Source organism: Nelumbo lutea, chromosome 2 (assembly GCF_056320005.1).
Source record: "Nelumbo lutea isolate HS-2025 chromosome 2, American lotus-T2T, whole genome shotgun sequence".
NCBI classification, from domain to species: Eukaryota; Viridiplantae; Streptophyta; class Magnoliopsida; order Proteales; family Nelumbonaceae; genus Nelumbo; species Nelumbo lutea.
This window is the reverse complement of record NC_142685.1, coordinates 29,497,109-29,523,493: the sequence shown is the minus strand read 5'-3', so window position 1 is coordinate 29,523,493 and position 26,385 is coordinate 29,497,109. Positions and strand designations below refer to the sequence as shown.

Below are 26,385 nucleotides of genomic sequence, written 5' to 3'. Positions count from 1 at the left end.
GTCTATTGTATTTGAGTTTAAGTTGTGTCCCATCTTCTATGAGGGACAAAATTGTCTTTCTTGTAACTCAAGTTTTTTATGAATAAAAGTCAAGTGGGTCGGCTAGGAGAGTGACTTTTGAACATCCTCTCTTCTAGTCTGGTCAAAAACTCTTCTCCTCTCCTTCTTCTCTCTCTTTTCTTTCTTCTTTCTTCTTCTCTACTTTGACCTAGAAACAACTAGGGTTTATTCACACCTCTAATTCCTTTCTTCCCAAGCTGTTCAACTCACAACCACCCTTGTGCACCTCCATAACAATCTTCCCTCTTCTAACAAAGGTAGAGGCAAGAAAGTATTGTACGCTTTACCCAAATTAAAGAAATAAAAGGACAAGAGATTAATAAGTGATAGAAAAACTCATCTTCAGCCTTACAAAGAGAACACTAGTTGGGGGATAAGCACCAATTAGGTCTTTTTCATTGAAGTAAAACATAGGTGTTAATTCTTTCCAGAAAGGCTTCTCAGCAGAAAGCTCCAGCTCGATGAGGGATAGGCTTGCTCCAAACCTCCTTAATAGGAAAAGGCACCCCCAAGCTATTCCTTGGCTGAACTAAGGATGAGAAAAAACAAGCGCAAGAAAATGATCTAGAAGAAGAAAGAGTCTAAATTCAACAATCCCTTTTAGTAGGATCCAAGAAAACCCCTTCCAATCTTTGAAGAAGTGACTAGACAATACTTAATTCCAATTTACATAGCCCTCTCTTGAATTCCAAGTTCCAGTCAAACTCAGACATTGAAATGAAGGGAACTAGGAAAGAAGAAATAGGCCCATCCCTACGGTTGGAAATGGAATAAAGAGAAGGGAATCGCTCCATCAATGCAGAATTACCCGACCAAATATATTCCCAAAATTTGACTAGATTTCCAGAGCAAGGGTTCTACCTAACATATGACAAAAAGGATGGTAAAATTGCATGGATGGATTTCTAGGGGGAAGCTCTGGAAGCCCTAGCCAAAATATGAGAATCCCAACCATTACTCACAAGCCCATGAATACTAATGATTACTTTTGTCCACAGCATATCTCTATCCATTGGAAGTCTCCACAACCATTTCCCTAACAATGTAATATTCCGTTCTTGGATGTTCCCTAACCCAAATCCACCAAACTTCTTCCTTCTACTAACCACTTCCCACCTTACTCAATGGTCCTTCCTCTCCTCACCTAGCTCCCAAAGGAAGTCTCTACATCTAGTCTTCTGCTAACCCCTTTAGGAATCCTAAACACCAACAAAAAAAAAAAAATACACTGGTAAGTTGGCAAGTGTAGACCTAATAAGTGAAATCCTTCCCCCTCAAAGATAAGTGGTTCCTCTTCCAAGATGTCGACTTCTTTACAAATATTTCAACTACAAGATTCCAAAAATTACTTCCTCTTGAATTATTTCCCAAAGGTAATACCAATAGGCAAAAAGGCCATTGAGCCAACTCACTACCCAAAACCTAAGCACCTTCAACAATCTCCCTCTCCTCCATATTTATGCCCAAAAAGCAGATTTTATTAAAATTGCTTTTCAAATTAGACATCCACTCAAAGACTTTACCTACCTACCCAAGGTTTCCACCGTCACAAAACAAAATATCATTATCAGCAAATTGCAAGTGGGTAATTGGCACCTCATTCCTACCTACACTCCAACCCCTACCAAATTCCTATCATCAGCCCAGTCACAAGTCTTCCAAACACATCTGCAATCAATGTGAAAAGAAAGGGAGAAAGGGGATCCCCTTGTCTTAAACCTCTTAGCACTAGAAAGTGGTACACCATTAATCCAGTCAATAAAATCGAATAATGACAAGTCTTAATGCACCCTAAGCTCCATTTACACTATCTATCACCAAAACCAAAACCTCTCATTACCTTAAGCAAGAAACCCTAATCCACCAAATCAAAAGCCTTTTCCATATCAAGTTTGCAAATAAAACCCTTCTTTCTAGTCCTTTTTATCTCCTCAATACTTTCATTGGAAATTAAGATTTGATCTTGTTTGTCCCTTACAAAAGCCCCTTGGAAAGGTGAAATTATGGGAGTACCACTCTAATCCTTTAGGAGAAAACCTTGGCAATGATTTTGTATAAACTATTGACCAAACTAATCAGCCTAAAACCCTTTGGGTGCAAAGCATCAACTTTTGTTGGAATCAATGCAATAAATGTTGAGTTGAGCCCCGGGTTAATCGCTCCCCTTTCATAAACTCTTCAAACACCTTTTGTGGACCATCTTTCAACATTTCCCAGCAGTCCTGATAGAAAGCCATGGTGAAACATCCGGTCCATGAGCTTTAGATCTACCTGTAGAGAACACTACCTCCTTAATTTCACTTAAATCAAACCTTTCAGTCCAAGCCCTAGAATCCTTTGACAATCTAGACCACTCTAGACTCTCAAACAAAACTTTCTCATTCAATGGTCTCCTGAAAATAGATTTAAAATGATCCACAAAAACTCGGTCAATCTCATTCTGTTGAGAGATAGTTATACTACCCACAACTATTTTCGAAATAAAGTTTTTCCTTCTTCCCCCGTTGGCCAATGCATGGAAAAATTTGGTATCCCTAGCTCCTTCTGCCTCCAACTAATCTCCTCTTTAAGTAAAATATCTTCCAATTGTTCCCTTAGAGACCATCTCTCTTCCTTATCTCTTTCTTCAAAAGCACCCATAACTTATTTCAAGTCCATATTCTCAGTTTTGCTTATAACCTCTTGCTTTTTCTCTTCCAATCTTCCAAAGTGTTACTAATGTTGACCAGGGCCATGAGCAATAGCTTCATCATCAAAATGAAAGGAATTGCTCTCTTCCTCACAAATTATCATAACCAAGGAATATCATGATAAAAAAGTTCAATAATGACTTGAAATAAATTTTTTGAATCAATTTTAATTAAACAAATAAAAAATACCTACGGATACAATTCCCTCTCTACAATCTAATGCATACTTGCTAATTGTATTTGTAACCTAAGTAACAGTAAATCTGTCTAAGATTTCTATAACAACGGAGTTTTTTTTATCAATAACAATTTCATTAATTCACCAAAGAAGTTACATAAGGAAGACACACTTATTCTCCAAGTACAATCAAGAAAACAAAAGAATAGGTAGAGAAAAAAAAAATTACAACTTAGCCCAAAACATTGAATCCCTTTCTGCCCCTTGTTTAACTAAACCATCAGCTAGAGAATTGGCTGATCTTTTGACCTAGCACATTTTAACTTCCATCTCCCGCACCAGCCACTTAAATTTCCTCCTCTGATTACTGTACCTCCATAAACCATTGCTGTCTGCATTCAGCCACCCTATCACCACCTCCAAATCCCCTTCAATTAAGAGTTGTCTGATATTCATCTCCTTGGCTTTCTAGACTCTTTCATAACTGCAAATATCTCAGCTCTAAGGGAGTCACCCACTCCAATTGGGCCTGAGAACAAGGCAAATATGACCCCATTCTCATCCCTAAAAACACCCTCAATCCCTGATTGTCCAGGGTTCCCCCTACTACTACCATCAAAATTTAATTTCATGAACCCAGCAGGTGGAGGTGTAAAAGAAAAACATTACTTCCCCAAAATTTTGAGCACAGTATTAAATGTAGTGGATGAATTTGCTGATTCATGAGGCAAATCCATGTCCAGAGCACCATTATGCATCTAAGATAAGGGTGTCATGTTCTCGTTTGGTTTCCAAACTGTAGTAAGAATGTCAAGTACACAAAAAAAAATGTCTCCTTTACTTTTATTTAATTTTAATTTTATTTTTCATGTGTTTATCTGTGTCTTGGTTGTCTATCTTCATTTCGAAAGTTAAACCGAAGTACGAGAATTTCAAGTTTTCCCTTATCTTCATTTAGAGCAGTTCTTAGAAAGATCTGTAATATCATAGAATCCAATTTTTTATCATTATGATTGGGTAAAGGGGCTTTAACATAAAATTCAGTATTCCGAGGATTAAGCAAAACACTGGTAAGTCAGCAGTACCACCACCCTGCTGTGAGCTTTTAGGTCTTCTATCATTACTACAATATGTCTTCAAATCCTTCCCCTAGACTTTTAAAAATCTTCAACTCAAACTAGATCACTCTTCACAGTTGTAATCAATGGCCTTATATGCAGATCAAAAAGTGACCTTAGGCAAATTTCCCTCAACTTGTCACCTATTGGAGCCATCTTTAAGTTCCTACAGATGCGGCCATTTGGCACTCATCCACCTCAACATCCTCATCTGAGCTACATGACCCTTTTATAGATGAGTATTTTTATTGTTTTCCCAGCATTTTACTCCACTAACATCACATGGTTTCATCACTCAAGAAGAACACTGGGCATGAGGAGTATTGATCAAAAGTACTCACTGAATACGAAGACTCCATGACCCACAAAAAATTTGAAGAATTTGATTTTTGCTTGCTTTTTAAAGTCCTAGAGAAAACCAAAATCACATAACAAAGGCAGTGCCAATATGAAAGTATCTACATGTATTGCAATTCTAAATGAAAACATTCACACAAAGGTTTCACCAGATTATATCACAATTCATAATATATTGATTACTAATAAAAGAATGATAATAATATATTGATTAAAATAAGAGAACAAAACAAAGAATAAGATTCAAGAGAATACAGTTTACATTCTCCAATCAATAACGTTAAAAAAAATCATGGCACACAAAATCCAGAAAAAAGTAGTACACTTATAAATTAAATGTGTTAACATTGTCTACTTGTAGTGGTCCTATCATATCTTGCAAAAGAATGCCTAACCAGATAGATGACGGAGCCCACTGCTTCCAACTTCAGTATCAGACAACTCCAAGATTTTCAAGTTCAGAAGACCTGAGCTTCAAAAACCGAAACACAAATATGCAAACATCAGCAACACTGGAACATTCAGTCTTCTTTGACAGCTCACAAGAGCATTCAATCAAAAACTAAAATCTTCTCCTTGTTTTGACTAATACTAAAATCTTCTCCTTTATAGTAAAATGACAGATGTTTTTTTTTAATTGAAAGAAAAAAAAAAATTAGTGCCGTGTAACTTTAACTAGGTAAGAAGGTGGAAGACACATGTCTGTAAAAAAGACAAATAAATAAAATGGTGCAGATACATTTCTACAATGAAAATTGCTTTGGATAAGTTCCCCAAAATAGGCATCACCAAATCCAATAAAACTCCTATACCATAAGTTATTTACATGATCTTTTCCTGAAAAAGAGAGAATAGGATATGACCCCTCCTCCCAAGACCCCAGATAGCTGAGATCAACATTTGGTAACGGCTCTTTACTATAATGAGGAGATACACAAAGCTGCACAAGATCAATGAATAGACAGTTCAACCACCATGAAGAACTACTCAGGAAATAAGCCATCACAAGTGTAGGATCCCTGTTAATCATAGGTTAGCAACACAATTTTCTGTAGAGTTCAGCCTCAGCCCTCTAGGAACCCAGCAACTCTGCATCACCAACCCAAGATATCATTAAGGTTGTAGAGAACACTGATGTGGGCCCCACAGCAGTGGTTTCCACTGTGTTCGTAGGACAGTATGTGTAATTATTTGTTTCAGTCATGGTAGTGTCAGTTGGGGTCAGTTTGTTATTTCAGTTTTTATTTACTTTATTTGTCATATAAGTACTAAGGGCAGATCTGTCCTTTTCTCTATGTACTAAACATAACCTATAAATACTAAGAGAGTGGCGGCGGCAGATGTGTTAGAATCTGTCCCTTCTTTCAAACCTTTGTGTTCTCCCGTTTCTCTTCTCTCTTTTCTCCTTCCTCTCACTTTTCTTCTACTTTTCTTAACCTAAAATTTATTAGGGTTCAAGGCTGATTGCAGTCTTGATCTTCTACTTGGTATCAGAGCCTATCTAGGGCTTCTCATGTGTGTCTAGTCCAGCTGACCACATGAGAACCAGCTAGGGCTGGAAGCTTATGAGAGTATTGGTCGGCTGATTCTTGGAGATTACCAGGAGAGTTTCGCAGCTGTTGAGGACTTGCCACAGCTTGCAGAGTGTTGGTAATCAGGAAGAAGCAGCGAAGGGGGTTCAGGCAACCCTGGAAAGCAGCGAACAGCATTCTTTGAGTAAGTTTTATTTAGTTTTCAGAGACTGCTATCAGTCGAGATAGGTTGGACCTATCTAGAAGGAGAGGCCGAACTGCTTTAGGGTTTTTCTCTCTAATCTAGGGTTTGACTGTTGGGCCGAACCCTCTTTATCTTCTTGGAAAGTGATTGTTTTAGGGTTTTCTCTCAGAGGTGATCAGTTTTAGGGTTTCACATTGACCCTACGACAGGTCCTAACTGTACGGACTGCTTTGAAAGTGCGGCTGAGCACTTATTTCAAACCTACGATTAAAACTCTAATTCTGCTCCAGCATCTCAGATAACTCTCTAAGTTGGTTTCAGACCTATTTTTGGCTTCGAACTCTTCCAGGGGATAAAACTTGTACGGACTGCTTGGTACTGTGATTGCCGATTTGTTTCAGATCAGACCTGCATTGATTCTATATTGTTTTCTGATTGTGATCGACTGTCCAAGTGTTGTTTTCTGGTGTAGTGACTCTTAACAGTTTGTAGCTACTGATTCTTGACCAAAGATGGAGTTTAAAAATCAGGGAGAAGGTAGTTTTGGGAACAGCAGTTATGGTAGTGTATCTGAAACTGGATTTCAGATTACAACTGTGAGATTTGATGGGTCAAATTACTTGGAATGGGCCCAATCAGCCATGATGGCTATTGGGGGAAGGGGAAAACCGGGTTACCTCTTGGGAGATGTGAAAGAACCTTCCAAGGAGGACCCAATGTACACCAAGTGGGTTCAAGAGAACTATTTGGTTATGGCATGGCTGTGTAATTCTATGCAACCACATATCAGCCGAAATTACTTGTGGGCAAAGACAGCCAAGGAGATATGGGATGTTATGAAAGAAACATATTCCCAACCCCTTAATGTTGCCAGAGCCTATGAACTGAAGTGTGAGGTGAACAGTCTTAAACAAGGAGAGAAGCCAGTTTCTGTCTACTTCTCTACCTTGAAATCCTTGTGGCATGAGATTGACCATCTAGAGACCCTTGAATGGGAGAATCCCAAAGATGCACAGACTCACAGAAAGCAAGTCGAGACAAATAGGAAGTTTGAGTTTCTGGCTGGCCTGAATTCAAAATGACATTGTGCGGCAATAGATACTGACCAGAGATAGAGTGACCCTCTCTCAAGCATACTCCCTGGTGCATAGTGAAGACACCAGGAGGAAAGTCATGATGCAACCTCAGCCCCTTTCCCCAGCCCTAACAGCTGTTAAACCTAAATTAGGGGGTGATCCAGAAAGGGACAGGAAGAAGGAAGATGAACGGGACCTGGTATGTGAACATTGCAAGAAACCCAAGCACACAAAAGATACTTGTTGGAAGCTACATCCTCATTTGGTCCCAACAAAACTAAGAAATAAGAAGGGTAATGCTCATGTGGCTGTGAACATTGATTCAGCATCCTCATCAGGCACAAAAGGCACATCCCTAGAGACCTTAGCCGCGGTTCGGGCTGCCCTCATACAATTGGAAAAGGAAATTGGGAATTCAGCTCAGCCATCTCAGTCACCATCAGCTCCTGCCACATCTGCATTTGCACATTCAGGTACTCGAGCCTCGGCTTACCATGCTTCAGCTCCAGGTAATACTGACCACTGTTGGGTAATAGATTCAGGTGCATCCGACCATATGACTAGCTTGCGATCATTGTTCACTACTTATCACTTGTCCTCCGGCAGAGATAGAGTATCCATTGTTGATGGCTCTCTTGTTCCCATTTCGGGCAAGGGTGACATCAATTTAACGGATACTATCTCTTTATCATCTGCCTTGCATGTTCCTAAGCTTGATACTAACCTGCTTTCAGTCAGTAGTATTACCAAACATATGAACTGTTCAGTAACCTTTTTCCCTGACCGATGTACTTTTCAGGACTTGGAGACAAGGAAGGTGATTGGGACTGGTCGTGAAACGAATGGGATCTATCTGCTTGAAGAGAGTTGTCGTCGAGAAGAGCCAGTGGATAAGAAGTCCTTTGTTTCTCAATTTGTTAGTCCGGTTATGCTTTGGCATAATCGATTAGGTCATTTGTCTTTCTGGTCCTTGAAGACTATGTTTCCTGCTTTATTTGAGTCTGTTGAATTGTCAAGGTTAAAGTGTGAGAGTTGTGAGTTTGCCAAACATTGTAGAACTTCTTATTCTTTGAGTAATAAAAGGAGTAATTATTCTTTTGATATTGTGCATACTGATGTTTGGGGGCCATATCACATCTCTTCTATGAGTGGGTACAGATATTTTCTATTGTTTGTTGATGACCACACCCGGTTTTCTTGGGTCTATCTTATGCGTTCTTAGGATGAGGTTCCTGCTCTAATCCAAAACTTCCATCAGATGATTCTCACTCAGTTTGGAGCCAAAATCAAAGTTCTTAGATCTGATAATGCAAAGGAATACTTTGCTAAGCCATTGACCTCCTACCTCCTTAGCCATAGAGTTATTCACCAAAGCACTTGCCCTCATACACCGCAATAGAACGGGGTTGCCAAAAGGAAGAATAGGCACATCTTGGAGGTGGCTAGAAGCATTATGTTTACCTCCAATGTACCTATTCGCTTCTGGGGTGGTGCTATCCTCACGGTAGTATATCTCATTAATCGGGCTCCTTCATGGGTTCTTGATATGAAAACCCCTTTTTCCCTTCTATACCTAGACGAGGAGTTGTTCCTCATTCCCCTTAAAACCTTTGGTTGTACCTGTTTCGTTCAGCTTCTCAGGCCCCATCATTCCAAGTTTGAACCTAAGGCCTCCAAATGCATTTTCCTCGGTTATGCACAAACTCAAAAGGGTTATTGCCGCTATGATCCTGTTTCAAGGAAAAGGTTTATCTCCATGGATGTCACCTTCTTTGAGGAGACACCCTATTATCCTAGGGTTTCTCCTCAGGGGGAGAGTAGTGAGAGTGGGATTTTGAGTCTCTTTCCTCAGGGGGAGCGCAGTGGGAGTGGGAGTGGGGCTGTTCCTTTACCTATTCCACTGGGTGATGGAGGTTGTAGTGGTGAGGGTGGTTAGAGGGATCAGGAGTTGAGAGTCTATCACAGGCGATGCAGGCAGGTTGATCCTAGTCATCGGCAGTCCAGGCCAGCTCCAGTTCCTTCTGCGGCTCCATATCCAGGTATTACAGTCCTAGAGCCCACTAAGACACTTTCCACTGTTGCCACTTCCCTTCCTGTGGATGACCTTGATCTCCCTATTGTCGTCCGCAAAGAGAAACGACATTGCACCACATCTACAGCTACATTTCACGGTTTTTATCCTATGATCACCTATCCCCCTCTTACCGGTCCTATCTCACTTCCATTGCCAATGTCCATATTCCAATAACAGTGCAAGAAGCCTTATCAGTTCCAAAGTGGAAAGATGCAATGCAAGTCGAAATGGATGCCCTGTTGAAAATAATACTTGGGCACCGGTTGACCTACCCAAAGGAAAGAAACCGGTTGGATATAGATGGGTATTCACTGTGAAGCATAATGTTGATGGCTCCATTGAAAGGTACAAAGCCTGGCTGGTTGCAAAGGGGTTCACCCAGACTTATGGTATAGACTACTTGGAGACCTTTGCCCCAGTAGCCAAGATGACCACCATTCGAGTTCTGTTATCCCTTGCAACAAATCATTATTGGCCTTTGTTCCAAATGGATGTTAAAAATGCTTTTCTGAATAGAGACTTACAAGAAGAGGTCGACATACAGTTGCCCCCTGGATTCTATGATACAGAGACAGGTAAGAAGGTTTGCCGACTGAACAAGGCATTGTATGGTTTGAAACAGTCACCTAGATCTTGGTTTGATAGATTCAGATTAGCCCTTGGAAAGTTCGGTTATGTATAGGCTCAGTCAAATCATACACTATTCATTAAGAGGGTGGACTCCTCTCTGACCCTGCTTGTTGTATATGTGGATGATATTGTAGTGACAGAAAATGATAGTGGTGAGATTGAGTCCCTCAAACAGCTCCATCAAGAGTTTGAGGTGAAAGACCTTGGTACACTATGGTATTGTTTGGGTATTGAGGTTGCTAGATCTAAACAAGGAATCTTTATCTCTCAGAGAAAATATGTTCTGGATCTGTTGGCAGAAACTGGAAAGTTAGGTGTTAAGCCTACTGATACACCCATTGAACAGAATCACAAGACTAGTGCAGAGGGCGGGGAGCCTCTTGAAGACAAAGTTATGTTCCAACGGTTGGTTGGAAAGCTCCTATATCTCTGGCTCACTCGGCCAGATATCAATTATGCAGTTAGTGTTGTCAGCCAATACATGCATTCCCCTAGAACTATTCATCTTCTTGCGGTAGAGAGAATACTAGCATACTTGAAGAGATGCCCGAGTAGAAGTATACTGTTCAAGAACAATAATCACATGAAGGCGGAGGTCTATACAAATGTCGATTGGGCTGGGAGTGCTGATGATAGGAGGTCTACCTCTGGATATTGTGCCCTTGTGGGAGGTAACCTTGTCTCTTAGAGGAGTAAGAAGCAGAGTGTTGTTTCCCGCTCTAGTGCTGAAGCGGAATACAGGTCAATGGCTAACAGAGTGGCTGAAATCCTATGGCTGAGATCACTACTTGAAGAGTTGGGTATTGACTATGAGAAGCCCTTGATGTTGTATTGTGATAATCAGGCAGCTATTAATATAGCCCACAACCCAGTGCAACATGACAGAACTAAACATATTGAAGTTGATCGACATTTTGTGCGAGAGAGGGTCTCATCACAAGAAGTGTGTCTCCCGTATATCACATCTAATATGCAGCTCGCAGATATCCTCACCAAGGTTGTACCAATAAAGAAGTTAGAGGCAGACCTATCCAAGTTGGGAATGATAAATATCTACTCCCAACTTGAGGGGGAGTGTAGAGAACACTGATGTGGGCCCCACAGCATTGGTCCACACTGTGTTCGTAGGACAGTATGTGTAATTATTTGTTTCAGTCATGGTAGTGTCAGTTGGGGTCGGTTTGTTATTTCAATTGTTATTTATTTCAGTTTTTATTTACTTTATTTGTCATATAAGTACTAAGGGCAGATCTGTCCTTTTCTCTATGTGCTGAACATAACCTATAAATACTAAGAGTGGTGACGGAAGATGTGTTAGAATCTGTCCCTTCTTTCAAACCTTTGTGTTCTCATGTTTCTCTTCTCTCTTTTCTCCTTCCTCTCACTTTTCTTCTATTTTTCTTAACCTAAAATTTATTAGGGTTCAAGGCTGATTGCAGTCTTGATCTTCTACTAAGGTAATAGCAAGATGCCAATGGCCATGCTTTAACTCCATCGGATAATCTGATCACAAAGGATGAATTAACTAGGAATGAGATAATGGGCCCGTTTGGATCCCCCCCTCATCTCTGCTTCTGATATGGAATTCTAGATCTCCAATAGAGCCACTAGAAGACCAAAAGTAACTGCCATGAAGACATGTAAAAGACCCCTTCAAAATACCAATAGGCCATAGCTCCAAAATAAAGCTTCTTTCAAAGGGTAGGAAAACTTCCCCATCAATAGTAAGAAAACTCCTTTGTCATAAGTCGATGCTCCTTTGAATTGAACTGTGGGGCGGGAGGGACATGTCCAACAAAGAAGAAAGAGTACTTGGCTCCTCAAAGCCTCAAATGATGCTCTGAGCCCACATCATTAAATGAATGATCTCCTTCACACACCTTACTCATTAAACCCCCTTGAACCAAGCTTCAAATTTTCATTACTCCCTTCACAAATAATGAGTCCTTAAAATTAGATCTTTTTTATTAATCTTTCTTCAAATTTTTCAAATAGCAAAGTCAATATTAAAATCCAAAGTCATGCAACTAAACTATTAAGAAGCTAATATTAATAATTATGGGTTAATTATTTGGCTTACAAAAAAAAATAGTAAAATAGGATATCAAATCTGCACTTGAATCTTTACCAAAAAAATACCACTATTTGAATTTGACTTTGGTGTCATTAGAAAGTATTTCAGATGTTTGCCTTTATGTCACATATCTGCTGGTTGTGATTATAAGTATTTCAGTTTCTTATGGGATCCCTAGAAAATTGTTAAGAAGATATATGGCAATACCTGCTAATATTAATTCCACATGTCTTATCCCTCTCCATACATGTGTTCTATATGTCTCTTTATTCTTCATTACACGGCACAACTTTTCAGATCCCATTGTAAATTTGCTAATTTGAATAGAAAGAAGTATTTTTGACACTGTGTTTGTACCATAAACATATGTAAATATGTATATATGTGCAACTCTTGCATGGCTATGTACATATTAATGTATGTATAGGTGTGCACAGTGTCCACGTACATAGATATCAACATATCCATGCAGCTCGCATATACATGTACAAGCACATAGCATAAACACATAAGTACGATGGTTACCCTACATGTGAATCAACCACTGGTTTTTTGAAATTTACACAAACAAAACAAAGTTCAATACCTGCCAAGTTAGCTAGCCCTTCATCACCAATCTTACAGGAATCCAAATTCAAGCTTTCCAAATTTTTTAAACCTGCCAAGAATTAAGGCAACAAAATTTACACTTACGCAATTACTCTTCCTCAAAAAGAATGATCTTTCCAATTGCCTGCCTCAGTCTCAAAGCCTACTAAAATTTAGAAAGTGGCCAAGGATGTCATGATCCACATGGAAGAGCTCTCAAGACAGGAGGAAGGAAAGAAAATGCAAGCAAAAACTAAACCATTAAGAGAGGTATCCTCCAAGAGGATTGGCACTTTGGAAGCACCATAAATAGATCAATGGAATTTCTTATGGACAACTTCTATACTTTGGATATGTTTCTTAGGAAATTTCTTAGACATACAATATGAGAAGCAAACTGTTTAACAAGGGAGCTGGGAGCCACATTTAGCCTGATTAGTAGAACATCCAATAGTGTGCCTAATTTGACTGCATGCAATCACATATGTGTACTGTGTACAAATCTATTACTATATAAAGCAAATGCCACACTCATGGGAAAGTACAGGCAGAAAAACTACATAAAGAAGACCTATTATCTTTTCCATCCACTACTAATTCCGAGTGCAGCACACATGCCTTCCTGTTTTTCTTTTTTTTTTTCTTTTTTTTGGGGATAGGAAATGGTAACTTTGATTGATATTGGAAAAACTTATTGAAGAAACAAAGGTCCAATCCCTAACAGTAGTACCCATGACTTCCTTTTTGAATAATATGCATATATAAATATATCCACAAAGAGAGAGGGGGCACCTTTCAAATGTACCAAGCATGCATCCGTAATATTATTGAACCCCAAATTCAATACTTTCAAGTTCCCGAGTTCTGCATGGAGCATTATTAGAAGAAGTAAGCAAGCATGAAATTTAGTGTTACCACCTTCAACAATTAATTGTGAGAAGTCATAATATCACAGTTAAAGAAATAAAAATGTATTTCATTCCCTTTTCTACAAACAATTGAATTACCTAATAAGGTTTTACATCACTTACCAGAAAACTTCTCGCATCCATCATCGAATAAACCACATCTGTTAAGATTCAGGTATGACAGAGCAACAAGAGCTGGGCAATCAAATGACAACACAAGTCAGGAAACCAAAAGAAAGAGATACAGAATTCATACAAATTCTGCAAGGGAAATGAAATTTTAATTTCTAGTCAGAAGAAAGAAAATAGTTTTTTCTTTTTCTCACCCAAAAAGTGTCGTTCACAACATTTTTATTAAATGAAACATTGATATTTACAAAGAAGTGAAAATATGAATAACCATTTTGTATATTGTTAAAAAGAACCCACCAATAAAATAAACTACAATATAGATAATTGAGATTTAGAATTTGATTAACAGAAGAAGTCCAAAGTGTAAGAGAATGTGAACCTGAAATAGACTCCAAGCATGCAGCAGTAATTGGGCATCCCTCCATGTTCAACAGAACAAGCTTAAGCAAACCTGCCATGCAAAGGAATGAAATCTAGCAACTGCAAACAAGATAGACTCACCCAGAATCAAGGACCCAAATCAATGGTAAGGACCAAAACTAGAAGAACCATCCTAAAGTACACCAAATTATGGCACCCTATTTTATCAGTAACAAATAATTTTATCACAAAATGACCAAGTATACGTCAAAATCCTACAGAAAGTGAAAAAGAACCTCCACACACACACACACAGACCTTGCAAATGTGCAATTCCAGAATCTGTGACTTTGCTGCATGAAATTTGCAACTCTTTCAAGTTTGAAAGCCCTGAAACATAATTAAGAAAGGATTATCTCCATGTTGAAAATGTCAAGGATTTGACCAGTATACAAGGCAAACATCATTACAATAATTTTAATGCAACTTTCACATGGTTTTGTTGTATGGTCCAATCACTTCTTCAGAAGTTTCCCCCCTTCAGACCTCCCAATTCTGAACCCTTGTCTGAAAGAATTATTTTACAATGGTGGTAAGAATACTGCATAGTTTTAAGGTGTATAGGTGATTCAAGCAACAGCAGAGGTTCCTTAAAAATAAAGGATATTTTATGATTAAAAAGAAAGAGGTCCAATGCGTAAACCATGACCTGCTGACAAGGATTGAAGGTTCAACCGACCAGGTCACTGGGTTGTTGACTTGGTCAACATTTTCTAAATAGAATAAAAAAAGTGGTTAAGGGGGTAAACAGAACTGGATTCCTGGCCATGTAATGGGTCAGATAGTATGAGCAGTGGGGTCAACAATGTGACTTTTGTTACCTAGACAGGTACCCTTTTGAAAATCAAGGCATTCGGACTAGTCTCCAAACCAAAGGCTTCTAGTAGCCTAGGTAGGCACCTAAACAATGCCTTGACAACTATGGGGTATTGCTTCATGCTTTTGGGGCCAAACATGAAATAAGCACTCAAATTGTCAGTAGAAACAATGAGGAATGGAGCATAGTAGTAAATCATGAGGCATGAGCATCCCAAATTCCTAAAATACATAATATAATTTAAATCCTGATAAATCATCTAACAATCACAGATTCACAGACAACCTTCAAATTGGAATTAGACAGATGACTTTGGAAATGCATATCCATACCAAAACAAACAAAAGATAAAGAAGTTCCATAGTAGAATGATACCATGCTTCTTTATTTAACAAAAGCTATTTTAAATTCCATGCATGTAAGTTAGTCACACTTCAGTCAACAAATGTGAAATATGCAAGACAGTAGGTACCTGAAAGAGGCTTCAGGTCTGTATCTGTTATGCAGTTACAACATCTGATATTAAGAGACTCAAGCTTTGTTAAACCTGTTAAAAAGAAGAACAATATATCAAATAATTGCATGACCTTAAGCAATTTAAACAAGCATGCCAAGAAGAATGATGCCTAGACAGTTCCCATGAGATAATAAGCATCCAAATTTAGAATAACTGAAGCCAATATATCCCCTTTCTGCATTTTTCCCCTGACCACTTCATCAGGTTACCTCTTACTCTAAAGGGCTGGAACCTGACAAGAAGACCCAAGGCTAACTCTGCTAGCAATCATGATTCATGAAGCGAGTTTTTCCCTTTTAGACTATACTATTGTGACATAGTGCCAGGCTAGTAAATAAATTGCGCTAAAGCTCAAATCAGGTTGTTAACCTAGATTGATCCTCAAGTTGGGTTGGCATTTACCCTTCTAGTGCCAGGCTAGGGTGGCCTCCAACCAGATTAAACAAACCCAATTTGAAGTTTAACCGGATCCGGGACTTTTTCTTTTTCTTTTTCTTTTTTTTTTTTTTTTTTTTTTTTGGGGGGGGGGGAAGGATAAAAGCTAATATGATCAAATAAACAGTGCAACTTGGGCTGGCACAAATTGGTATTTTACACTGCTTCAGGCTTTGTCCTTTGGACTGGGCCCATTCAACTTTTGACAAAATCCTAACAGAAACCCGCCCAAGTTGCACCCCTACCCCCAGGGTCTCCGTCTCTGCTTCAAATGCACGTCAATGAAAAGATCTAGAGGTATATGTAGATAAATACAAAATTTTGCATGTGGAACCATCAATTTGTCCAGATTTTCAACTAAACCTATTTTGTATATTGCCCAAGAACCACAAGTTCTTGGAAAATGTAAGTGGAAAGAAAGTTATCATAGGTACCAGAGTCTTCCAAGTGCACCAAAACAAGAAAAGAAAAAAAGGAATGGCAAGGGAGGGGGGAGAAAAGTCCACTTCACAAGAAGAAAGATTTACTGTTCCAACAAACCTTTAAGATGAACAAGTCCACCATGAATTCCTGGACATCGCTCAAGATCCAACTTTACCAAGTTCACTAAGTCAGAAAAAGCACTCATTCCTTCAGAAGTTATGCTGGCATTCTTTTTTAAACTCAAAGTGGTCAAATTTGAAAAACCTGAAAGGAAAAGATAACAAATGATCATGCACATTTCCTGATATACAAGCTAACAAAATAGTTAAAATATTCTTTTAGTGCAAAGGGGGCATAAAAGTAGATAGAAGAACAAAGATTAACATCAAAAATATGCAGCCACAAAGAGTGCATCCTGAGCCTTATGACTAAATACTAACAGTACAAAGTATGAAATTGTGATTCTTTCTGTATAAGAACACTATAGCTGGCAATTTTCAAAACTAAAGGGTCAAAAGAATAAGTTCCAATTGGTCTTTTGATAAACAAGAATGGTAATAGGCAATCAGGGGTCTCTTAAGCAGAGATCTTGGCTGTAGTTCAGGGTTTTCAGTCGGGTCATACCTTGTGTTTGGACAGAATACAAGTCCATGGAGACTCCCAATTTGTCATGATGGAGGCTCAAACCTAAGGCCCTTGGCTCCCAAGGCACCTAATCAGAGTCCAGAGAAGCCAAATCCCTGGCACCCCTCTCTGAGTTGCCCATTCAGATGGATATGAATGGAAACGTATGATTCACAAACTAGCAGGCAGCCTTGCCAGAGAAGGGCTTAAAAAGCAGGCAGCTATCGTTTACCACACTTGACAGGCTAACTGTTCATCATACTAAACTTTTGCACCAGTTGATATAATCAGCCTTGGGAATGTGGCCCCATTGTTCCTTCCACTTGGAGGACAATGAGGCTGTACTTTTTTTCTCATCAATAAATATCCATTAATCAGTTGCTGGTCCAGAAAAAAAAAAGGTATGACATCCTCTTCCAAATATATGCCACTGAAAAATCAACTTCAGTTGACTCCCAAAATTTTATACTGCAATCCGCATATTCACATCAACTAACAGTAACATCTCCCCAAGGTTAGAAATGGATATCAAAAATACAATAAGAGGAACTCATGCATCCAATCAGAATAACTTAAAGTAATTGTTTACAAGAATAGCAAGCAGACAGATCATCAGTATTACAATGCCAAATTTTGGGAATTTAAATGGCCATAAGAAACTAAAAATTCACACGGATGCATTAAGTTAAAACAAGTAATCCAAAATAATATCAATTGTTGGAAAATGGGCCTGCTGCCTGCAAGATGCAAGTTCTGCATTACTCAAGAAATGTCAAATTAGTTTCAAACTGTTTAGTTGTTATTAGATCTTAAATTACAAAGACATGTGTGGAGCACATCCAGGTTGCATGTCCATGGGATTGCTTAGTACAGAGTGGAAAGGTGGTCAAATTCTATCAGTTTATAATTGGCTCAAATATGGATCCACCCTTATCTGATTTGATCTGATCTTATTCCATTTGATTTAAAAATATGTGCCTATATATACACTTAAAACGTGTACCATATTTATTTGCATGTTGTATTTTAACTAAAGAGTCATATGTTCAAATTTCAAACAAGTTATTTTAAATTCATTTTATTAATAATATAAAATACTTTGATTATTTTAGGTTTAGTTTATTAATAATATCTGATTGCAAATTGAATTCAATTCAAATCCAACATAAGCCCGACAGGTAAGATTCAATTCGAATCTGAATATAGACAAATCAAATTTGGGTTTACCTATATCCGATCCATTTGCAGCCCTACACATTTTACATTTATTTCCATGGACCATAAAAACATTCTAAGGATTGTCATATCACCTAGCTAACTAAATATACATCTTACAACATGGATGAAATACCTTAAAATCGAACTTAACTATATGTTTATTATAGGAAAAAAAAATGGTCAAATAAAAAGAGGACCAATCTTAAATCCCTAGTCCTTGGGTGCTTAGCTCACTGCTAGATACCCTCTTACTCACAAAGCTATCAGTGTCACATTAGCCAACCAGGAGATCAAATGGAATGAAGGTTCACACTCATTACAATTTCACTTTCACCTCTCTAGTTTCCTGGCATAAGCACCCAAGGATTCTTTGATGATCTGTCTCTCATCAATCCCATAACAAGCTAAATATATCCCTTTATGAATATCATTTGATATCCCATAGAAACCAAAAATCCAACATCCTAGACAAAGGACAACCGAGCTCTAATTATGACAACTCCAACTGTCCACAATATGATAGAATAATTGTTTCACTGCTATCTCCAAAATGTGAATATTCCCCTCATGCCCAAATGCTGAGGATTACGAAAGAAAATCTACCAAAATTATTTTGATGGTGCTTGCATTATTTTTTATGCAGGCTAGTAGTTGAAGCTTCTCCTTGAACAGCCAGAAGAAATTGATGAATACAGTATTGAAAATCAAGAAGCAAAAGGTTGGACGTCAAATGGAGGAATTAGAATTTACCAAATGAAAAAGAAACCAAGTCAAAATGCAAACAAAAGATGCACAAATACTGTAGTAAACAAGAAAGATACAAAACTCTAAAAGACAAGAATTTGGAAGAGCAGTAAATTAAATTCAATTATTAAAGAGGAATATGATGTTTTTTCTTCATAAAAATTGCAATATTGGAAAAGATTCAGTGAGAAAACAAGAGAGAGAGAGAGAAAGAGACCACTAATGTGTTCTAGCCCATGATCTGAAATCTGATCACAATAATTTAACGTTAATGATTGGAGATTTTTGCAATCTTTGAGGAAAGCCAACCCAGAATCTGTTACATCTGAGCAAGAAACATCAACAGATAATAGAGAAGGCCCTTGTGAAGAGATAACATCCATCCAACTGTCCTTCACTTCAGGCCATTCCCCTAAACAAATATCCTGCAAAAAACAACACAAATCCCTTTTAGAAATTGTCATGCAAGTCATCAGGTTCTAAAATTTATTGCATGACATTAAAGCAATCAATGTTTCAAATGATGGAATATCAGATAAACCACTGTTACCTGAAGAGCACAATCCCAAAAATGTTCGAGAGAAGAATCAGTCAAACAATGGTAAGTCACTAATTCATTGAAGATTTGCTGACTAATATCCCTTGGGAGCATTGAAAATGTACTATATTTATCAATATCCTGTTAAACATAGGCAAATAAACTCATCAGTCACAAAGTAAACTTCAGGTTTCTAAGACAAACAAGCAAAGAAAAAGACTCACCTTCCGTATTTTATGAATACAAAGCTCCATGAGGGATGGACAATTGCCTCTTCCCTGCTGAATATCTACACCAGGGCGTGAAAATGAGGTTACCAACCATTTTGAACTTCCACTTTTGGAATATCTTCCAGAGACCCCTCTCCTTACACTCTCTTCATTGACCTGTTGGTCTCTCTTCCTTGAACAAGCTCCTCCCATTTAGTGGTTCAATAAATATCACAGGAAGTGCATCAAAACAACAATGTATTCTGCTTAAATCCACAAAGATATGACTGCTTGCAACCTACATCATCCTACAGAAAGAGAAACAAACAGTTTAACAGAATAAGCATTTGAGTTGAGTTGTCTCCCTACAGATGCCATCAAGAAAAAACATGGTTTGTGCAATGGAGTTAGACAAAAATACAAAATTAAAGAAATCGGATTAAATGTTCACGGCAAACTCAAAAAAAAAAAAAAAAGCAAGTCCAGATTTTTTTCCAAAAATAATAAACAAAGAGAAATTAGGAAAAAAAATCAAAGCTGATAGCCGTATCAGGTGAAACCCAGTGGACCAGGTATTGCAGATTCTAATCAACAGCTCGGCTGCAAAATCATCCTGACCGTAGTTTGTACTTCATTCAGGCTTATGGGTTGCCAAAATTACTCATTAAAGTAAAAAAAAAGTATCCGTTTTACCATCCAGAACGCATTCGCTACCCTTTCTATATTTGAAGGGAACAGTGACCAATATTCAGGAGAGAAGTCGTTTCCTTACAACAAACTTACAGAGTTGCAATTATTAAAACCATAAAGAACCTCAGCTAAGGTAATACTTAAAGTTAAAGGAGGCTCTTTATTACTTAACAAATACAGTTTCGAAGTAGGACTGTCCGACTGATCAGTATCAAACGAAATAACAAAACAGAATAAAAATTTGAGCTTATAATCTTCTACAACAGACACCGACAAAGAAACTACACTACGGTCCGACGATCAACACCAAACAAAAAGCAAATGAAATGTTACTACTCCAGAAATAAATAAACATATATAGGAAATAAAAACATAACACATGATGAATGCTTAACAGGGACTTACAAACGAGGATGCAGGGGAAGAGAAACAAAGATAAAACAGAACCAGAAAACCCGATGATCGTCGAGAAAAAAACATCCTAAAACGAATGAACCCGAAAGCATTTCCCGATCAAATACAGTTTATTACGTTAATGGAGACAATCAGAAGAGGGAATGGAAAAATACCTGAAAAACAGGGAGAAAACCAAAAAAGCCTCATTTAACCATCTAATTGGTTGTTCGATGATGAAAACAGAGAGGTCGAAAGAATTCATTCCTCCCTTCAATTCGAATTCGTGGTTTGGGCCCAGAAAGAAAGCTGAAGTTGCACGAAAAGGAGGGAGGGACGGAGGGAGAGGAAGAGAACAACAAAGGAAGAGCGGAAAGTCACAAAGTGCAAAAGTAGCTGAGCAGGAAAACCGAAGCGAACTCCGAGTCATCCGATACTCGACACGTTTCGATTTTAACAAGTGAAGAGGTTCGTCAGGTTGATGCTTCGGGAGAACATCAGATAAGGCCCAACGGAGAGAGGAATAGGTCCCACATCGCTTTTATTATTATTTTTATTTGCTTTCTCCAATTACTAATAGCGGAACGCGCCCCCAGTGATGCTTTGGAAGATCAGGGACGCAAAGTTTCATACGTGCTTTTTAATTAATTAAATTGTTGATTATGATGACTCGGACGAGTCACGAGTTTGGTGGCCTGACTGGGATCATGGAATGCATATTCGAGATATGGGCCCCACGTAATTAGCCACGTGTTTGATATTAAGAAGATGGTGACCATTACAATCGTAGGTCCCATTAGAAGATCTACACACGAAATCAGCATATTTGGGCTTTATTTTTAACCTTCAAAAGAGGCTTATGAACTTTTTTCTCCACCTTTCACACATCATCAAAGTTCAAAACTCAAAAACAACTATTTTTTGCCCTTGCCCACCTGGCAAAACACGTTGGATCCGCTATAAATAAATATCTACAACAGGCTATAAAACCAATCAAGAGTGAACACGTCAGTGATATAATAGATATTGATTGTCCCACATTCGAGTGGTTTTAATAAAAATAAAGCTTGTTTGATTTAGGGTTTATCCGGCTTAGATGAAAGTTGGAAATTTTAAGGCTGCAAATGGATCAAATGGAGTAGAATATGTTAAATTAATATTTGATTTCAAAAGAATTTCATTTACTCATATTGAACCGGACATCGTTAATAGATTCAACTTCAATGTACTAATAAAATAAACTGAAATTGATTTTAATTTGTAGAACATGGACCCGTGACTGTTCAGTGAAGGACTGAAGATACAACATTATATTCAAGCCAGCTTTATTAATTGATATAATATATATTTTTAAGTTAAGTAGGTATAACTATATATATATATATATATATATATATATATATATATATATATATATTTAAAATAATATTGGATTAGATATGGGTGGATTCATATTCAATTAAGACTTTGACAAAAACGAACCTCTAATGCCCTGACCCGAGTCCTTTGCTTGTTTCAAACCAGACTTCTAATCGAAGTTCTATTAATCAATTAAGCAAATTAGAAAAATTAGTTTTTTCAATGGTACAAAAAGTAGGGAAAAGTTAGGCAAAGTTGGTCTTAGGTTTAGAAAATCTAAACTTGAACAGGAAGTCAAGAACCGAGCTTAAAGGCGATTCAGATTGTACATAACTCACTTGTCTGTTGTGCTTTTCTTCCAACAATGGATAAAATGTGCTTCTGTATAATTGTCTTTTTTGGGGTTACAATTGTTTTCAAAATTTTCCATGAAATCCCAAAGTCATGACTTTTTACTTCCTCTATCTGTCATAAGTATTTGCTCTTTTTAAACAAACTGGACTCAAATTTGTATCCAAATTAGGAGAAGGAATTCTACCCAGCTGGTAATGCTGGTGATTTTAGTTCCCACTGACTAGAATTGAGATTGCTTCCAGCCTTCATCCTCTCCACCCCAACTCTGCATGGCCAAAAAGAACGATCAACAAGCTCTGTTAAGCTTTTTTTTTATATATATATAAGTGAGCTCTGTTAAGCTTGTAATTAAACAAATAGAAAAGCTAAAGTGGATTCAATGGGGATGATGAAAAATACCAGCTTGGTATGACCTGATCAGAGCTTCATGGTGATCCCATGTTTCAAAAGCATGCCTTTGGGAATTGGATGGTTCAGAGATTTCTTCGAAAATGTAAATATAGTTTAAGGAAGACCCATCCTTGAAAGGAATGATGTGCAGATAGAATGAGAGAATAAACAGCAGCCATGGTCAATGCTTTGAAAGGTAATCTTTACCTTTTTTACTTAATGGAATCTATTATCAAGTGGATCATATTAAGACACCTAACGAGGTGCTCCATTCATGGGCTCATATGGCCCCCACTGATAAGCATGAGAATGCGGGTTCAAATCCAAGAGCGTCTACTTTGTACAAAAAAATTTTATCCAATCTATCCCTCCCTAGACCCAAGATAGCCGGGACCAGCATTGGAAATGGCCTTTTTAGGGGGTTCAAATTCACCCCTTAACATAGTTCTATAGAGAGCTTATATGGAGGACTCTGATCAATAGAAGTTAAAATTCCCCATTTGAGGAATTGTTTGGATTTGTCACAACAAACCCTCCAACTGGACGAAGAAAATATCTAGAAACCTCAAGATATTTTAGTGATTTCGTGACTAAAGTCTTTCACATTTGAGAACAAAAAGTACTGTACCACCATTCCTTTAATATAATGATAAAAGAGTGAATAAAGAATGTGACGACAGAAAACAATTTGCAAGTTGTATATTGTATACGTTGAAAGATTGGTAGGTCTGTCGATTCATCAAATTCATTATTGCAAGACTGATAAAGTATTTGAGACTCAAGATTAAGATATATGGGTTAAGTTTGTCAGATATTTGTATCCTTCCCACCAAACAAAGGTAAAAATAACGCATGCCCTGTATCTCGCAGCATGAAAGAGCTAGCAGGCCAGGGCCACAGCAATGATTATTAGGGATGGAACAGATAGACCCCGCCTCCCTGTCTGAGATAGCAGACCCTCATCACTTGAGGTAACAGATTCAGTTCTAATGCCTTACCTATATTCTTCTTCTTCAATAGGTTTTTTTTCTCTAGCATATCACGTGAAAGTCCATCAAGTTTAAGGTGTGGACAAATATAGGCCCATTCATACTTGTGCTTAAATTAAGTTATTAGGTGAAATCCCTGAATAGATTTTTATTCTTTATTGTATATTAAATTAAATTTATTATTTTTATAATTTGCATACATATTCCACCTCTTGATACAAACCCTTGTTACCTTGTTATAAGATTTGCCTCATCAGTGATCGAAGGTGCAACATGTGGTTTTTTAGCAGTGCTGTTAGACTTGGACCAGACTAGATGGTTGAACCAGCGGCAAATTTTTGCCTTTTTGTCTAGTCTGAATCTGAGTCAAACTTTATCTATCAAACAATGGGGATAATTAGGATGGTACAATATACGCTGGGACAGTAGGGCTGCAACTTGGGCCAAGTTAACCCGCACCCAACACACGAAAAAAAATGGTTGGATTGGATTGGGCAAGATTGATGTTTGAATTAGGGTTGAAAGGCATGAAGCCAACTTCATATTGTATTAAGATTGAAGTCTCAACTAACCCAAACCCAAATTCTTATTTGTATGTATATATGTATAAATATTGAGTTAGACTATGAGATGAAAAGACATGGCACTAGAAAAACTTATAAGTAATAACCAATCAACTGGAATTATAGAAGTAACTATGGGCTTTCATCCAAATTCCCAAAGGTTTGATTGGTCAAAGTCTTTCTGATATCATATCTTTCTGGCATTATAAATTTTCCCATAAATATTATATAGTCATTAGACCTGTTCAAGGGATAGTCTTTGGAGTCTGTCTATGAACATTTTACACTACTTCAGACACAAAACTAAGCCCAAGTCTAATCCATGAACATGTATTTATGTATATAAATCCTTTTATCTATAACAATGTTAAAACTGAATTGACCTAATCTTTTTGAGACCAGGAATGGAAAAAGTACAGAATTTGCCTTAGCCCAATCAGGTTGAGTTAGGATTGATAAGCCATAAGTTTAGATTGGGGCAAGGTTCAAAGTATCGACACGTATCAACCCGTATCGGCCAATACATATCGTGCCAATGGCTTCTAGATATGCCCTCATAGGGGTTGTATCGGGTCAGACCATGGTTCAGAATGTTAGACAATGTATGCCCTTAACTCCAATTAGTTGATGTACTTGATGACATTTATTGTAAATGAATAAAAGTATATAATTGATTCATGTGTTTTGGTATATTTCTTTGTAATACCCTTAAACTGAATCTTATGAGACTCGCGTTAGTTTAGAATTTTCACAGCCATTGAATAGATCTGGGGAGATTTGTCCTGCCAAGACTAACATTGATGTGTTGCCAAGTTGGTTGAACGGCTTGTCTCAACTGCTAGGATGAGACCTGAGGTGCATATAGTGTGGGTTTTCTTGAAACCCTGAACCGGACTAAAATTCCAATATTGCCCTGAACCTTAGAGATAGATGGGTAAAACTGGAATGTTACACCTGACCCCTAAACTTGATTATGATATTGCACTAGGTGTCGGATTGGACTATCTTTGATATACCGATCAGTGAGATCCTTTGAAGAGGTCAAAACCTGGGTATATTGGGACAGTCCGAGAATTCATCTGAGTGGGTGATCATAGTGACAGGATCAGCCCCTTTGTTGGACAAAGTGAACGATCGGGGATGCACTCTCTCTAATGGAAACCTAAACTGCTGGCAGTTGATTTCAAATGTTGAAATTTGTTTTTGCAAAATATATTTATATAAAAATATACATATATATATATATATATATATATATATATATATATATATATATATATATATGTATATATATATATATATATTATGGTTTCAAAATGTTTGCAAAAGGTTTTCTTTCACGAGATCCATGTGAGTAGAGAGTGAAGCACTGTTCTTTGCAGTTGAGGGAGAGGTCATCTCTTGTCAGGTAGTGTTTGATCATTATAGGTTGAGAGGTTAAGTGTAAGACCATTGAGGATAATCCTTGATGGGCTAATCTTGCATCTGCCCACAGTCCTTAAGTTTTCATAAGGTGGCTGGACCCAAAGACCATTTAGTGTAAATGTTGGGCTCATTAAGAGCCCATGGTAATGGGCTCAGGGATTCACTGTCTCCTATAATGAATTCGGCTAGTCCTTATAACAAATGCTAGGTTAAACCCATGTGGCTGATGTGCAGATCGATGTAAAGGTCGTATGCCATACAAAGATAGCTAATTGGGCAGCAGGTTAAATGTGAAAGTGAGCACATAGGCTTAATGGGCCTAAAGCCCAATTTGAACTGGGCTTAAATCAGTTAATTAAAATGGGCTAGATCTGATTTATAATCTGATTAGGATTAGCTGAAAGATAAATCTTATCCATTTAAGAGTTCAGATCCAAATATCAGATTTGAATCAATAAACTCTCTCCTAATTAGATTAGAAGGCAGATCCAAAGAAGACTATAAATAGGGGGCGAATTCTTCAGTTTTACATACAACAATCTGTAGAATTCTCTCATTGTTTTTACTATTTCTATCTAGTTTGATCTCCACCTGTGGAACTGATTAAGAAGATTTCTTGATATTGTTTCTTGGCTAAAGAAACAATCTTAAGTCATGCTCACCAACCATTAACTCC

General features: G+C 37.7%; 1 protein-coding gene across 3 annotated transcripts in view; it reads right to left on the bottom strand.

The window, feature by feature from the left end:
- LOC148869518 (uncharacterized) overlaps positions 1–21,106 on the bottom strand; it is a 30,861-nt gene extending 9,755 nt beyond the window's left edge. For 2 of the 3 annotated variants that reach the window (XM_088970247.1, XM_088970248.1), the window contains exons 1-12: positions 20,806–21,104; positions 19,562–19,854; positions 19,350–19,478; positions 19,017–19,224; positions 16,331–16,477; positions 15,311–15,385; positions 14,280–14,351; positions 13,981–14,052; positions 13,593–13,664; positions 13,354–13,425; positions 12,560–12,631; positions 4,799–4,870 (exon numbers count right to left, since the gene is read on the bottom strand). In XM_088970247.1, the coding sequence (XP_088826373.1) occupies positions 4,799–4,870; positions 12,560–12,631; positions 13,354–13,425; positions 13,593–13,664; positions 13,981–14,052; positions 14,280–14,351; positions 15,311–15,385; positions 16,331–16,477; positions 19,017–19,224; positions 19,350–19,478; positions 19,562–19,759 (1,189 nt within the window). In that variant the 5' untranslated portion in view covers positions 19,760–19,854; positions 20,806–21,104. Of the gene's footprint in view, positions 1–4,798; positions 4,871–12,559; positions 12,632–13,353; positions 13,426–13,592; positions 13,665–13,980; positions 14,053–14,279; positions 14,352–15,310; positions 15,386–16,330; positions 16,478–19,016; positions 19,225–19,349; positions 19,479–19,561; positions 19,855–20,805 lie in introns of all 3 variants that reach the window. The other variant, XM_088970245.1, reaches the window with a different exon arrangement.
- Between the last annotated feature and the right edge of the window lie 5,279 nt (positions 21,107–26,385).